The sequence below is a fragment of the Lacerta agilis genome, chromosome 5, assembly GCF_009819535.1.
Source record: "Lacerta agilis isolate rLacAgi1 chromosome 5, rLacAgi1.pri, whole genome shotgun sequence".
NCBI classification, from domain to species: Eukaryota; Metazoa; Chordata; class Lepidosauria; order Squamata; family Lacertidae; genus Lacerta; species Lacerta agilis.
This window is the reverse complement of record NC_046316.1, coordinates 11,662,727-11,679,256: the sequence shown is the minus strand read 5'-3', so window position 1 is coordinate 11,679,256 and position 16,530 is coordinate 11,662,727. Positions and strand designations below refer to the sequence as shown.

The following is a 16,530-nucleotide window of genomic DNA, read 5'->3' as shown; positions in this document are numbered from 1 at the left end:
ACCCCTAGACTCTGTGGTTTAACCCACAGCGCCACCCGCGTCCTAATATACAGCATGAGCTGTCTTCAGATCACAGCACAATGAGCTGCTGAATATTGCCTTTCTACGACATCTTAATTCACCTATTTACACCTTCAGTCTGCATGGATGGAGTCCAGATCTTATGGCATGGTCATTTCAGGAGGCAGCAGTGCAGCCTGCCTGCAGCCAGCCTCCCCCAAAGATGGATCTCAGCTTCCCCCCCCTTCCTCCTCCTTCCCAGAAACCCTTTGCTCTCCCCCAGAGCAGTTACCCTGGCAACCTCCCCTCTGGTCATACCTGGGGCAAGGGGGAAGGAGTTCCCTTATATTGTTAATAGCCCTCTGTTGTTTCCTTGATAGCATAGCTCTGCCAGGTTAGTTTGCATAAACCAGCCCAGGAATCCTCTTGTCTGGCAAGCTCTGCTGTTTTTGTTTTAATCCATATCCCAATTAATCAAAATCCTTGTATTTATTCATTTTTAGGAGGGTACCCCCCAGATTTATAACAATATTTACATAATTGTCAAACCACTGATGATCTAACTTGTACAACTTTACACTGGACTTGCTGCCACAAACCTGACAAAGCTATTGATGCTTCCAGTGACTTCTGGACCATCCAATAACCTTATTTTGGAAAGCCCCAAGATGCAATGGCCATTTTGGTAAAGGATACAGATTGATGGAGGTTCTGTCTTAAGAGTACAGAAAGGGGGGAAAGTATTTGATCCCCTGCTAAATTTGCCTGTTTGCCCTCTGACGAAGAAATGACCAGTCCATAATTTGAATGGTAGCTTTATTGTAGAGACAGAATAACAACAGGGAAATCCAGAAGAGAAAAGTCAGAGATTGATGTGCATTATAAGGAGTGAAATAGGTATTTGATAATAATAATAATAATAATAATAATAATAATAATAATAATAATAATAATAATAATAATTTTTTATTTATACCCCGCCCTTCCCAGCCAAAACCCGGGCTCAGGGCGGCTAACACTAATTAAAATCACAGCAAAAACATAAACACAATCAATTTAAAATAACAGATTAAAATACAAATTTAAAAATTCAATATTAAAACTGCAGTCTCATTTTCAAATAACCCACCAATAAAAGAATGATCCCCTATCAACCAGCCAGATGTCAGGCTACCTGGTATCTTCACTATGTAATGAACTGAGCTTAGAAGCACCTGCTGTAAGGGAGAGGTCTTACCTGTAATCCCAGCTCGTTATAGTACCTGTACAAAAGACACCTGTCGACAGACTGCTGCCTTATCCCAGCTGCGCTCAAGGATGGCACAAGACATTTTTGTGCCTGAGGCAATACATCCCGCTGCCACTCCCACAATGTAGCTGGGGAGTTTGAAGCTCTGCAAGAGCTCCCCTTCAACAAATAGCAGTTGCAAAACCTTGCTGCTGGGCATAGTGTGAGAGCCAGTGTGGTGTAGTGGTTAAGAGAGGTAGACTCGTAATCTGGTGAACCGGGTTCGCTTCCCCGCTCCTCCACATGCAGCTGCTGGGTGACCTTGGGCTAGTCACACTTCTCTGAAGTCTCTCAGCCCCACTCACCTCACAGAGTGTTTGTTGTGGGGGAGGAAGGGAAAGGAGAATGTTAGCCACTTTGAGACTCCTTCGGGTAGTGATAAAGCAGGATATCAAATCCAAACTCCTCCTCTTCATCTTCTTCATGGTGGGTTGCAAACTCCACAAGTGCACCCAATGGAACCTGGCCAGAGGGGGCATTCTGGAGAGCTTTGGCTCTGGATCCCTATGCCTGCAGGGGTGGGTGGAGACCAGTGGCAAAGTAGTCTCTGCCACTGGTAGAAATGGTGGGGAAGATGGGACGCCTCCTCTTATGTTTCCGCTGTCTGAGGCAGCTGCTTCATCCTGCCTCATCTGTGGGCTGGCTCAGGCTACACTGAAGTCCTGGATTTCTCCAGTGTTTTCTATAGGCTGCTCCTTACTTCCACCTCCTGGCAGGGTCTGGCAGTACAATCCATGCATGCCTGCTCAGAATCAAGTCCGAGTTCAATGAGAGCTGGAGCATATTCAAAGCACATTCTTGGGCAAAAGAGTCCTGCATTGTGTGTTTGGGGTGTGTGTGGATTAGATGACCCCTGTGGTCCCATCCAACTCTACAGTTCTATGAGCTGCAATTCCCACAGCTGACATAGAATCGTAGAATCCGAAGTTGAAAGGGACCCTGGGGGTCATCTATTCCAATCCTCTGGCCCTTCCTTACATATCTTTAGGCACCAGGCAAAATCATCTCTCTTCAACGAGGCTTTGGGATGATTAACATTCTAAGGACTTGTGTGTTTGCGTGAGGGGTGTTACTGGTTTGTTTTTTGTGTTATTACACATTCTGTGTTTTCTTTTTGTAATTTTATGTTGCAGACAGCCCTGTAATCTTTGGATGAAGGGCAGTAGACAAATATAATAATAAAAATAGTTGTTGTTGTTGTTGTTGTTGTTTATATGCTGCCTATCTGACTGGGTTGCCCCAGACACTCTGAGTAGCTTCTAGCAAATGATAAATAATAACAACAACAACAACAACAACAACCACCCCCTGCAATGCAGCAATATAGATCATCCATGACCCTACGCAAAAACCACAGCGCTCCGAACGCGCGCCCAACGCGTGTTCCGCAGCCGTGACCCCAGGTAACCCTGCGCGGATACCTAAAGGAGCCCGGAAGCTTCCGTTTTTACAAGGAGACACTCGCGGGCGCCTCTACAATTCGCATCTCTATGGCGGGGCCGCCGCGGGTACGTGGTATCTCCTTTTCCTCCTCCCTATCTCTGCGGGCGGTCGCGGAGGAAGCCGGAAGCGGCGCGACCGGAAGCGATGTTCAGCTGGGCGATAAGGAGGCGGGAGGGAGCGAGGAGAAGAGGAGGAGGAGCCTAAAGGACCGCTTCGCTGTGGTGGCTGTGAGAGAGGGCGGCGCGCGCGCTCGCTCGCCCGTGGCCGTGCGGGGAGGGGGGTGGCCTCGCGGGCGCGCGCGGGCGAGCGAGGGGGGCCATTTTAGCGCTCGCCTAGCGGACGGCCGAGAGGGAGGCGTCGGCGCGCCAGGCCCAAGCCCGGGTTAACCTACCTACCCCTTACTTCGCTTCGCGGAACCGCCCCTTCTTCCTCCCTTCGCTCCGTCGTCGCCTTCGCCCCACTCCAGGAGGGGCCCGCCGCCGCCGCCGCCATGGCGCCCCCGTAAAAGGGATTCCAGTCGCTGGGCCCGGACGACGGACGAGACAAAACCCCCCAGAACCCGTCTGAGGGCCGCTTCAGCTGCTTCCCTCCCCGCCGCCTGAGGCAGCTCCGTCCGTTTCCCCCTCAAGCCCGCGGTGGGGGGCGCAGCAGCCTCCTTATTTGCCGGGCCTCCCCGTCCCCCCGCCCCACATATCTTCTGTCTCTCAACCCCACAGTTGCCCACCCCTCTCTCCTTACTCGACCCCTTTCTGTCACACTCTCTGGTGGAGCAACAGCCTTCCTGCCCCCACCTCTCACCCCTCCCCACCGCTCCAGCTGAAAGGCGTCCTGCGAGGGGCCTCGTCTCGTTTGCGTTTTTTTTTTTGGGGGGGGGACGGACGTGTCAGAACTTCAGGGTGCGGTAGGGGGTAGGCATGGTTTTGCACATGTGCACTCTCGCCTGACGTCCCAAGTTGCCTCGCCAAACGCTGGTGGCTTATAGACTGGCCTCGGTGAGCCCCCTGTTTGCATGCAGTTTCCTCTGGGTGGGGTTTTTATTTTTTATATCCCTCCCCTTTTTGCTGCTTTTTTGGGGGGCTTGAAAACCTCGCTTATTTCAGCCTCTTCCGCGTTTTTGCTAAATACAGGTGTCCACATGCTAGCCAAGCCAAGGAGCGGTTTGCGGGTGCACTTTCCCCGTTCTTTCTTTTGAGGAAGCGGAGTTGTGAATACGTTGCAGCTGTGGGTGTTTTTTGGGTTGTTTTTTTTTTAAAGTTGAGTGTATACGGTCAAAAATTTAGTTTCTTCTGTCGTTGTAGTTGCTTGGGTTTTTGCTGGTGTTGCTCCCCCCCCCACCTACCCTCCGGAGACAAATGAGCAAATTGAACTTGAAGTACTAATACAGGTTGTCCTGGAGTCCTGTCGCTGCACCTCTCTGAGAGAGAAGGCCTGCTTTTTCCCTTTCCCTGTTTTTTTGGATGTGATGGAACTCATGTTTGCAGAGTGGGAGGACGGGGAAAGGTTTTCATTTGAAGATTCTGACCGCTTTGAAGAAGACTCCCTTTGTTCCTTCATCTCTGAGGCAGAGAGCTTATGCCAGAATTGGAGAGGATGGCGGAAGCAATCGGCTGGACCCAATTCCCCCACTGTCAAAATGAAAGGTGAGTGGCTGGGTATAGAAAGGGGTTGGTAAAAAAAAAAAAAACACACCTGAGGATCGATGAGGTGCCTGTAGGCAGGCAACCAGTCAAGGTATGTTGGCAGTTAGAAACAGGTGTGTGTTGAAATAGAAAAACAAAAATGTTGTAACTTGGATCAGCTGCAGACTCAGACTTGCATTAAGTAAGGGGCATGATCCAGTGTTGCTTATTAGTCATGAACTTTAGCTGTATTCATATGCACACTTCAGTTCCTTAGAACTGGCTGGGACTTATTCCCAAGTAGGTAGGTGTTGGTTTTCAACCTATGTGCACTAATTAGAGCTGCTTAAAAATTTTCTTTTGTACCCAAAATCTGCCATTGATAAGGACTGTCAGTGCTGCCTGCATCTTCTATGGTGTGGACTAGTTTTTTTCACAGTTTAATTAGGATATTAATGCCTGAATGAAATGCATTGCAATGATTACTGAGAATGTATAGGCATGTTATAGTGCAGCAAGACTGACCTAGTTATATACTTAATCTTTTGCTAAGGAGATTATACCTTGCTCTGTGATAGTTGTTCTTCCTTAGTGAAAGGTTAAATTGGTGGTTCCCAACCTGTTTGAATGTTAGTTTTTGCATAGTGGGCCCCCAGTTCACCATTGATGGTACTTTTACTCGGAGTAAGGGCAAAATGTAAGGAATGCAAATCAGGTATATAATAAACTGTTCTTGAAATCAAGCTATAATTTGAATATTGTCATGCACTGAAAGTAATAACGATTCTATGAAGGTAAAGTCTATCCAAAGTGGAAGCCAACTGTGTTCATGGATGGTACATTTGAACAACACTTTACATTTAGAGAAGTGCTCTTTTGCTATCATGTCAACTCATGGTAGAATACTTTTCTGAACCAAATAGTTGCAAATAGCTTGTTGCTATCATCCAACTTTGGTCTTTTGGTCTCTCAGATTTAATTATTGTAACTCAGTTTTTTAAAGTTACAGGTGGGTAGCCGTGTTGGTCTGCCATAGTCGAAACAAAATAGAAAATTCTTTCCAGTAGCACCTTAGAGACCAACTATACTAAGAACAAACTCAGTTGGTCTCTAAGGTGCTACTGGAAAGAATTTTCTATTTTGTTTCAGTTTTTTAAAAGCAGATATCTGAGGGCTGCTACACAAATTATACCCTACCAAATACACATACTATGCATTTTGTGGCAGAGAGTCACAAAAAAATCCAGCTCCCTGACGCGTGCATCTTATGTCATACAACATATTTTGACATACAGGCACTTCATATGCATATATGAAATGTGTTGTGTTGACATTTAAACCAGTGATGAGAAATTGATGGTGTGTAAAGAAATATTTACAAGCCCCTTCTGTATTATACAGTTGATCTTTATTCTTGGTTGCATATGGTGAAGGAGCTGCTCTGAACTGAGCTTGATTTTACAAGTACCCAGTAGTATGTTTCCTGAAGAGTGTGCCAGGTTAAATTTCCTCAGGTATTTTAATTTGTGTAATGCCTAGACTTGGTGTATGTTTTTAGCTGCTTCCTCATATTAGAGTTAATGTTACCAGTTTTATTGTAAATTATAAGGTCTTATTAATCATTAAAATTATTCATTATTTATACTTGTTCACTACCTTGGAAACTGTTGGATGAAGGGTAATATGCAATGTGTTAAATAAAAATATAATAAAAATATTTCAGATAAACAAAATAATCAGAAATATCTGTAAGTAGTTTAACACAAAATACTGTGAAATATTTATGAAAAATATAGATAAAATCAGTGGAGCTAAAAAACAAGTATTCATAATAAAATTACACGTCTGGCTAGACTTGCTGAAACAAAGAAGTTTTTAGTAGGTCATATCAAATTGTGTCCCTCCCCCCTAGCACTTGTTAGCATCTATAGCTGGCATTGTTACCCAGTTGTGAAAACATTCTTTGTAACTTTGGGAAGTTCAGGAATATGGTTAGGATTGCCAGATCAAAATGTAAAAATAGTATCTGAAGAAGTGTGTGTGCACACGAAAGCTCATACCAAGAACAAACTTAGTTGGTCTCTAAGGTGCTGCTGGAAGGAATTTTTTTATTTTTTATTTTGTTTTAAAAATAGTATGTTTTCTGTGCACAGGGGTTGCCAGTATGAAACTACTCAAGGCTTGCTTGATAGTTGAGATTATTTTGATGGAGAGCTTTGTTGCAGGTTGTAGACAATACTATACAGCAAAACTTTGTACTATATCTAGTTATAGAATGTAGTGCATTAATATATTAACTCTGATCATTTCTCAGGATGAGATAATTGATTAACCTGTTGTCACTCAGAGTTTGTGATCACAGACCAGAAGGTAACTTGTGCTACGTTTAGAAAATGTTTCAGAGTTTTTCCCTTCTTTGGAAATAATGGTATTTTACCTGGTGCCATGGCCTTTCTTTCCACTTAAAGTGACAACCTCCATGGATTTGGTGGAAAATTGAATTGTTCGAGGAAAAAAATTGTTAAATTTCCACCTCATAGCTAGAAAGCAAGCATTGATAGCCATGGGGATTGCAGAAGTGAGGAGTAGGAAATTGGTCATGAAATGCATTCACTAAGAAACTTTGTTTTTTAAACTAAGGAGTGCATGTTATTTTGTGTTTCTTCCATTTGCGAATTATTGCACCAAATGTTGTCACCTTCTCACCAGGCTGCTTGGCAATAGTCTTGTAGCCCAGTCCAGTCTTGTGCAGGTCTACAATCTTGTCCCTGACATCCTTGGACAGCTCTTTGGTTTTGGTCATGGTGGCTACTTTGGAATCTGCTGGATTGATTGCTTCTGTCGACAGGTGTCTTTTGTACAGGTACTGTAACGAGCTGGGATTACAGGCAAGACCTCTCCCTTACAGCAGGTGCTTCTAATCTCAGCTCGTTACATACAGTGAATATACTAGGTAGCCTGACATCTGGCTGGTTGATAGGGGATTAAATACTTACTTCACTCCTCATAATGCACATCAATCTCTGACTTTTGTCTTCTGGGTTTCCCTGTTGTTGTTCTGTCTCTCACAGCTACAATAAACCTACCATTAAAATTATGAACTGGTCATTTCTTCGTCAGGGGGCAAACGGGCAAATTTAGCAGGGGATCAAATACTTTCCCCCCTCACTGTATATGTGTGTAGAAACCTGTATTATGCATGCTTGTGTGTAGCCTATTGCACAAATCTAAGAATCTGTTAGTTTGTCCTCTTTTAACTCTTGTCCCACACATATTTTGCCTCTGACCTTGCCCACCTCCACCATGTGGCCTCCAGAAGGTTGTTTACAAGGGAATATGACCCTTGAGCTTAAAAAAAACTCCCCAACCCCTCAGCTTCATTTTGCAAGGAACTCTTGAATGGCTGCACTTTTTTGCCCGGTCTACTAATAATTAGGAGATTTGCATGTTTGGTTCACTAGCGTGAAGTGATCCCTTAGAAATGAGATAGGCTTATTAGGGTTCTTTTTTTAGTTATGCCAGTGGAGAATCACAAGGTCCTCCCAGAATCCTGTAATTCACCATTGACTCTGAAGTCTTGGAGAGGTAGTTATTGGTACATGCTTTAGCCCTTATAGTATTCAGAAATGAATTCTGTAGCTTTTTCAGTGAAGCTTAATTCATCTTAATGAATCCTGTCACTTGTCCATAATTACATTTAACTTCCTTTGATTTTTAGCACTGCATTTTATAGTGTTACAAACAAGGATGAGGAATGAAGTGAGATGGAAATGAGCTGTAATAATTGGACACTAGTTGCCACCTGCTAGAAATGTTTGTGCCGTATGATGCAGAGTAGCAAAATGTAGAAGTTTCAACAAACAGTAGGTCAATAGGGTGTCTTGAAGTTGATTAAAGTACCGGTAATATTCTTATCCAGTATCAGATCTTATTGCCCAAATACTTCAGTGTAAAAAGTAACACTTCATAAACTTTATAGAATTAATTTTGTTATTTTGAAGAAGGTTGTTCATGCTAACGGTGGTATTAGATTGTGAAAAAGCGCAATGGCAACACATAATATGGTAACAGAATCCACTTTCAGGATCAAAGAATTGGGTATCTGATGGATTACATGAAAAAGCTGTTCTGAATGTACTGAAACTGTTCAGTGCTGAACTCATTCCGGAGGCAAGTCTGCCTGTTTTCTTTAAATGAAAAACTGAATTCACAATGTCAGTTTTCTTCTTTGTCTTTATTGCATCAGTACGGAATACAGTGATCTAGGACACAATTTCCTTTGCAAAGAAAGATTGGCTACAGCACTGAAGATTTAGTCCACAGCACAATGAAAAAGGAAGTTATACTTCCTGGTTATTCTGGGCTTAACTATGTGTTTGGCTTTTTGACTAAATGGAGAGGTTCTATATAAAGATTTTTCTAATTTAATTACATTATAGGAAACATGTAACTTTGTTTTAGTCTACCATGTCTATTTACTAACACTTGAGCAAGTACTTATATATCCCCTTTATACTTCCTGCATAATGTAAGTGTTACAACTTGAAATAAAGATTTCATGAAAATGTATATAACTTGGGGGATTTGGAGGTAATATTCATCTAATTCAATCCCCAGCCCATTCATACTTGTTTGCTCTTTGATACTATTCAGTATTGTAAGCTGGGCAGGTTATGAGACTTGAGTTGAAATCTCAGCCAGACAAATTTTGTCTGGATAGCCCTTAGCAAAGCCCAGATTCATTATCTGCAGAATGAGAATAACAGTGTCTAAATTCACAGGATTGTTAAGGGACTGGGGCATACCCACCACTGCCTTTCTTCTCATGAAAATGAGCATCCTCTCTTTGTCTTCTCCAGCTACAGTGGTGCCCCGCTAGACGAAAATAATTCGTTCTGCGAAAATTTTCGTCTAGCGGGTTTTTCGTCTTGCGGAGCGGCAATGACAGCCGCGCTCCGCAAAACGAAAAAAAAAAAAAGACGAAAATTTTTCGTCTTGCGAGGCAGCCCCATAGACTTTTTCGTCTTGCGGGGCAGCCTTCCGCTAGACGAATGCCTTCGTCTAGCGAGTTTTTCGTCTTGCGAGGCATTCGTCTAGCGGGGTACCACTGTACCCCACATCTTTAAAATCAGCTTCAAAGGGGTGGTGGGTCTTCCAAAGCAAATTTTGGGGATGTATGGTTGGGTGGAGAGGAATCAGAATTCCTGTTGTGTGATTGGACCTCTGGTGCATTTTGAATACAACCCATTAGTTTTGATGTGTTACCTGTACCAGGTGCTGTTTCAGGCAGCATCAGTCTTACAATTCCAATTAAGATTATTCAGAGCAGGCTGTGTGGATGGTTAGAAGGTGTGTGATCTTAAACTTCTCATCCTAAATCCTATATGTGTTTGCATTTGTTCCATTATAGAACCAACAAAAGTGTTAGTTATCTTAATACTGCCAAGGTTTGGAATTTAGAAAGGTAGGAACTTTGGTATTTATGTAAACAGTTCAACTTTCTTCTAGGAAGTAATAGTGTAAATGTTTTAAAATAAATTTAAGTAGAATGAATCCATGAAGACTACATTGTTGAGAAGTTTAGCATATAGAGTGGCACTCACTGCACAACTAGCAGATTTGAAAGACATTTGACAGAGGATTGATTGTGCTTTGTATCAATGGAATCTGCAGGCATGAATTCTTACTCCCTCTCTCATTTCTTGAAGGGCAATGTTACAGCTTTCTGCTTATATGACAACCTTGTTCTTATATTAAAAAATACTTGTAAAATACAGTATCTCCAAAACATGTACTGTACTTTGTTATTGACTCTGGTCAATTAGCTAATAAACCACTTGTAAAATACTAGAGTGAGTTAACTGACTCTTTCTGGTGGGTGAAATTGGGACTTGCTATGAATTCGGGGCAGGCAGGTCTTTGCTTAGAGTTTTGCTTGAAGAAAGAGCTGAAATGGTCTTAAAAATAAGCACAGCAAAGATAAGCTCTGGGCTTTAAATACCGTATGTCAAATGAAAATGCAAACAATTTCTCCTTGTCTCTTGTTTGGAAAAATTGAATGTCCGGGAACCTGTTGCAACTGCAAGCATGATATGTGGTCTTAAAATAAGACTATCAGTTATAAGGCTGGCGACCTTAACAGGCCCTTCAGGTTTGCAATGTGCAGATTTTCACAAATGTGACTGTCAGATTGCTGTTGACACGTGTGAATTTCTCCTGATTATAGCCTGTTTCAGGAGATCATGACAGCCTTTTCCTTCCTCTTGAGTTGTGTATTGCAGAGAACTCTGAGGAGGGAGTGGTCTCTTGCTTTGTGCCAAGTGGGACAGATGAAGTCCTCTGGCCTGTGCAAAGAGCTTTGGGGAACGATCATCTTATCAGAACATGCAAACACTCGGAAGCAGCAAGAATCCAAGTCTTTCCATAATCTTGCACAGCTGTCTACTTTCCTCCCCAAGTCCACAATTAGTGGTGGACTATGAAATCTAGCCAAAACCTGTGAACATATGCCAGTGCATCATATGGCACCCATAAGATATTCTACCCACACTGTTGAACCATCTGCCATTATTGTGGTGATGACCTAACTGTGGCTAATACTGGTTGTTTCATGCGTATTTATATGAGCTGTGCAGGTATCATGGTGTGTAGGGGGAACATTGAAATGGAGCAGTGTGGACCACAAAACTTGCATTTTGCTCATACTTACTGTCAGATATGAAGAATATGGAATGGATGGTGGCAACATGTGGCAGTGGAGAAAGTAATTTAGATGCCAGTGATTGGCTGTGGGTGGGATCAGGGGCTGCTTTGACGTATGAGAGGCTTTGAGCAGGCATAGGCAAACTCGGCCCTCCAGATGTTTTGAGACTACAATTCCCATCATCCCTGACCACTGGTCCTGTTAGCTAGGGATGATGGGAGTCGTAGTCACAAAACATCTGGGGGGGCTGAGTTTGCCTATGCCTTGCTTTGAGGGTAAGAAAGTAGCATGCACTAGGGAGCAGTGGTCATACTTGAAAATAAATTAAGGGTGAAAAGTTGACACTGAGATGGCAAGCTCTGTTCATACATTAGCTCTTCCCAAATACTGATTTCAAGTTACCTGGTAAACATTTTTAGAATTGTAGCCTTCAAATTCTAATTTAAAACTCCAATTTCACTTAATTGTAGTCTCCAGGTACTGATAAAAACAAGTCTTTTTTAAAAGTTCTGAATAGAGAACAGTAATGGAAGGCTATTTCTACCTGTTTTTGAGAAGTAAGTCTTATGCGGATGGAAAAGTGTGCCTTTAACAGCTGCATGACAAAATTGTAAAAGGAGGATCTTTCCTGGAACACAGGTGCAGTGATGAAAAACTCCACCTGTTGAAACTGTAACCTTGCAGTTGTTAAAAGTGCAGAGTCTTTATTACCTTTAACAGAGAGAAAATATGACAACCACAGTTATCAGGTTGTATTGTAAATGGCATGAGAAGATGGTTCAACAAAACAGATGGTGACAACATCAAAACAAAGTCAGTCGACACACTTTTTGGTCAGCGCTGCAAGTTAGCTTATAAAGCAGGGGTGAGAGGGGCTGGACATCTGAAGTGGTCATGTCATCAGATGATTGTCAAGTTGGTGCCTCCACCCACTGTCAAAATTGGCCCACAGCTTGGAGGGAGATAAAAAGTAAGATCTGGCCCACCTGCCCAAAAAGATTCCCCACCTTTTTTGTGGGGGAAATAATTTTGTTGTGGCGAAAATAAAAACATGGTGAACAATGAGGATTAAACATGCTTTGAAATGGTGAGTGGAAATCCACCCATACACTACACCATGTTCATTAGTTTGTACGAGACATGGAATAACTATCTAGACAACTTTGTTAGGGGGTGGCATACAAATGTTTTAAATGTTAAACGAAAATATATTTGCATGTTAACTAACATGCTAGTGAAGCAGTTTATATTTTAGTCCTTCTGGGTTCAAATATGTGAAGACCCTGAACTGTCTTAGAGATTGTAACCTCTTCACCTAGAAGGCAGGCCACAATGACAATAACTAGCACAAAGGGTTGAATGAATCTTTAACTGCAGCTGCAGTTGTGGAGGTTGTTCCTGAAATCTCAGGTTGGGATACTATTTTGGTAGCAGGTGAGGCTGTTTTCTGTTATCTGAAACTCATCCATGCCGATTTATCTCTCATCAGGCAGAATACACCAAGTAATTTATAAAGGCAGGCTTTGGCCTCTTTGCTGACACACCACTTTAGTATCTTCTGCCTAAATCTTGGAAAAACTATTATAAATGGCTGAACAGAGGTTGAATGGACCAAGTAGTTATAGGCAGAGAGAATACAGCATGTGCTCATAAACCATTTAGTGCATTCTGCCAGAATTCCAGCCAACAATAGAAGAGGTTAGGAATTGCACTTCACCAGCTTTTGGGGTAGTTTTCTGGATGGAAAGGATTTCCCACCCTGTGATATGGCCTAGGGGCTTACTGTATTTGGTGGAGAGGGGAGAGTTTTTTGACAGGTATGTAACTTGAGATTGAAAACGCAGAAACTGTATCTTGGTGTGTTCTCCCCAAGCAAAAATCGCAATTAGGTTTTTTTGGGTACAGTCCCAGCACATCTGTTGGATGCCTCCATCCTCCATCCCATTTTATTAGACAAGCTACCCAAACATGCAGTTTTTATTATGCACCGGTAGATAGATAATTTTTTATTATGGCTATCATTTTAAAGTGTATTTTTATTATTGTGATGGTTTATACCATTTTATGTAAACCACTTTGTTTTTTTATATTAAGTGCTGTAAAAAATTGCTAAATGAATAAAAGGAAATGGATCTATTTTATGTCTGTGAGATTGTAGCAATGTCCTTCCAATCTGCGATACTGCTGCTATATCCCAGGCCATGTTACATCATTGCACCATTTTGAAAGATGCACTGAAACCGTGAATGAGCATAGTTTCTCATGCTAAACTTACTATGTGTACTTCTCTGAAATGCCTTATTATGACTTACTAACTAGAATCCAGGGATAGAATGATTTCATTGGCATATTTGCTCACCTGTTGAAAAAGGACTGTTCCTGGGTATAGAAACGTGTTTGCGCAATTTGTATTCTTGCTGAAGAGTAAAGTTAAATAAATGCCACATTAAATAAAAAGTTCTAGAAGCAGCAAAGCAGTTCCTATAAAAGTTAGAAAGTTTGATTTTATTATATCAAAGTATAGTGAGTGTTGCATGCTGTGATGTTGGTTTTTCAGAAAACCTTGAGTTGGAAACCTTCCTTGAAAAATGTTCAGTGCCTTAAATCAGTGTTTTTCAACCACTGTTCCGTGGCACACTAGTGTGCCGCGAGATGTTGCCTGGTGTGCCGTGGGAAAATTACTTTATATATAGTCAATATAGGCACAGAGTAAATTTTTTTAACATTTTCTAATGGTGGTGTGCCTCGTGATTTTTTTCATGAAACAAGTGTGCCTTTGCCCAAAAAAGGTTGAAAAACACTGCCTTAAATAGAGCATAGTTAGCACGTGCATTTTGTATTTAGTAAACGAAACTAAATAGTTGCAGTATGAGATGTTATTACAGTATATGTATTTGATTTATTTTACCTCCTATTTACAAATTATTATATATGTATTCTCTCACGCTTTATTGGGATAGGAAACTAAGAACATTAATTTCAACTTTGAAACTTTGGCAAACCACAATAGTGTCATCCATTCATTTATACTAATTAATGTTATCTAATTAGATAGCTCCCAGTTAGAACCTTCCTTGTGACTTGGCGGAATGTTTTTTCAGTAGTTATCATATTGTGTGAAGCTTACTAATTCAGCTGAGACTCCGATTGCACCTGTAGCAATTGGTAAGCAATCAACCCTCTCCCCTTGAACAGGTGGCCAGACTTAATGACAACTCTTAATCTATAATACCAGTTGCTAGAAACGTCAGGAGGGGAGAGTGCTCTTGTGCTCAGGACCTCCTTGGAGCTTGCCCATAGGCACCTGGTTGGCCACTGTGAGAACAGGATGCTGGACTAGATTCAGCATTTTCCTGATCCAGCAGGCTCTTACATTCCTAACAAGCCTTTTGTACTGCAAGCAGAGTCATTAGGAAGGTGGAACTCGCTTCCATTTTTTGATTGGCTAACGAGACTGGTGATACTAGAAATGGAGTTTCCAATACATGATTGGGCCAAATGACAACCCATCTTAGGAATGGAGGCCAGCTTTTACTGGTCTCAGACTCCTTTAAATATCTAAGGCTTTTCCTTCTGCTTTTGGATTCCTGATAAGATTTCCCAGAAAGACAGAGAATGCACAGACTGTCAAACCCAAGCCTGTTCTAACAAGCAACAAATAACTAGCTAGGTTAGATTGACTTGATTTGGTTTTATTTGCAACTCTGGGTGTGTGGTTGTTGTCTTCTCTTTTCCTTCCTTTTTCCTTTCCTCTTATACTCTAATAAAATTTGTTATATTTTAACATTTGCATTCATTGTTTTAAAAGGCAATTTCCTAAAAATTCTTATTAAAACCTTCCATGCAGGTACTAAGATGGTACAGCTAAGCTTTAGGTGTTGTTGTTTGTTCTGAACATTTCACAATGTTTTGCGGAATATTTAGCTTTCGGAAAGTAAATCCAAAGCTTCCCTCTTAGTTTTTTTCCTAGAACTGGACTGAAAGGGGGGGGGATCTTGAGAAATAGGACTCATAAACACCTTTAGACAGACTAGGGTGTGTGGCAGGAGGTTCTCCATTCTCCCTGGCGGCAACCTATCCTAATTCTCTGGGGGAGAGGTGGGGGCCATTATACAAAAAATGTGTTTGCCGGTAAGACAAGCTCCCCCTTCCCCAATCCATCAGTGTTATTCAAAGAAAAGTATATGCTATCTAAAGCTACAAAGTATGGCATAACATTCTACCTGTGTTGGGATTCCAAAGTATGATATGTTTATGATGAATATACATTTTGGAATATGAAGGTGAGCAGGCAGCTTGAAACTTCGTTTCTCAGCTACTCTCTGGTATAGCAACACATTTACAGGGTTCTGAATAGAATACGTTTAACATCACCTGTGTTCCACTAGACATGGAATTAGCTAGGAAAAGCCTGACTCGAGTTGGCATTTTGAAGAAAAACAAATAAGAAATCACCCCATATTTCCTTGCCACAAAATCCAGAAGTGTCAACAGCAGAATTTTTAGTTTTCAAGATTTGACACTTAGGTTATATGCCAAAGAAATGAAAGACTGCATTCATTGCACGATGGTACATCAGTCTCAGACTAGAATTTAAGGTCTCAGATAATGTGTGGTTTTGTTGCAAGGTCTCTCCCCCTCTCTCTTGCTGTTGCTAGTAATTCACAACTCAAAATTATTGCACTGATATACTTGTGCCATAGTTATAATTGTTATATGAATTGTAAACAGCCCTGTGATCCTCAGATGAAGGATGGTATAGAAATGTAATAAATAAAATAAATGTTAATGACTGTTTTATGCTTAAAAACTGGGTCATTGCGACCTACTTTTGCTTAAGTTTACGTGGTGGGGTGTTGAATCTGATATCGTGAAATTCTTTAGCAGGCACTGAAAATACAGTAGTGAAGGTGCCTGTCTGATATGCAATGGGAGGGAATTCTAAAGGGCTGGTCCTGTAACACTAAAAAGTCCCAGTTCTGACATTGTACAGAGCAGATTGCCTGATAGGATGCAATCTGCAGGATGTCCTCTCCTGCAGAGTACAGCAATCAGTTGAGTATTTGGGATTGAGGTGATCTTGTAGGTCTTTTACTAGAAAAGCGAATGTATCAATGAAGGCATTTTAAAAAAACTTGCAAATGATACAATGCTTAATAACTTCTACCAGGTGTTTTTTGGGTGGGTGGGGTTGATCTTTCTGAAGACTGCAGGTAGGGAGGAAGGGATGAATTCTCCCTCTCCAACTGCAGACTCCAGGAAGATCATCCCCCTACTGAAAACAGGTTTTAAAAACTTGTTTATTGGAGCTAATGTAAGGTATTTGGAAGTCTAATTGCAGCAGTGGGGGCTGGTCATGACTGAGGAGGAAAGATTTAAAGCGAAAGTGTTCCTCCTCCATTGCAGTTACTTTGAAAGAATTACATTGTAGGCAGATGCCTTTCCCCAAGCCTACCGTATTTTTTGCTCCATAAGAC

At 41.7% G+C, this 16,530-nt stretch overlaps 1 protein-coding gene across 7 annotated transcripts in view; it reads left to right on the top strand.

The window, feature by feature from the left end:
* The first annotated feature begins 4,019 nt into the window (after positions 1-4,019).
* Positions 4,020-16,530, top strand: part of ZSWIM8 (zinc finger SWIM-type containing 8) — a 55,595-nt gene continuing 43,084 nt past the window's right edge. For all 7 annotated transcript variants that reach the window (XR_004426585.1, XR_004426586.1, XM_033148588.1 and 4 more), the window contains exon 1: positions 4,020-4,371. Coding sequence is in view for 5 of the 7 variants with exons in the window: in XM_033148588.1 (XP_033004479.1) it covers positions 4,194-4,371 (178 nt within the window). In the remaining 2 variants the exon portion in view is untranslated. The remainder of the gene's footprint in view (positions 4,372-16,530) is intronic.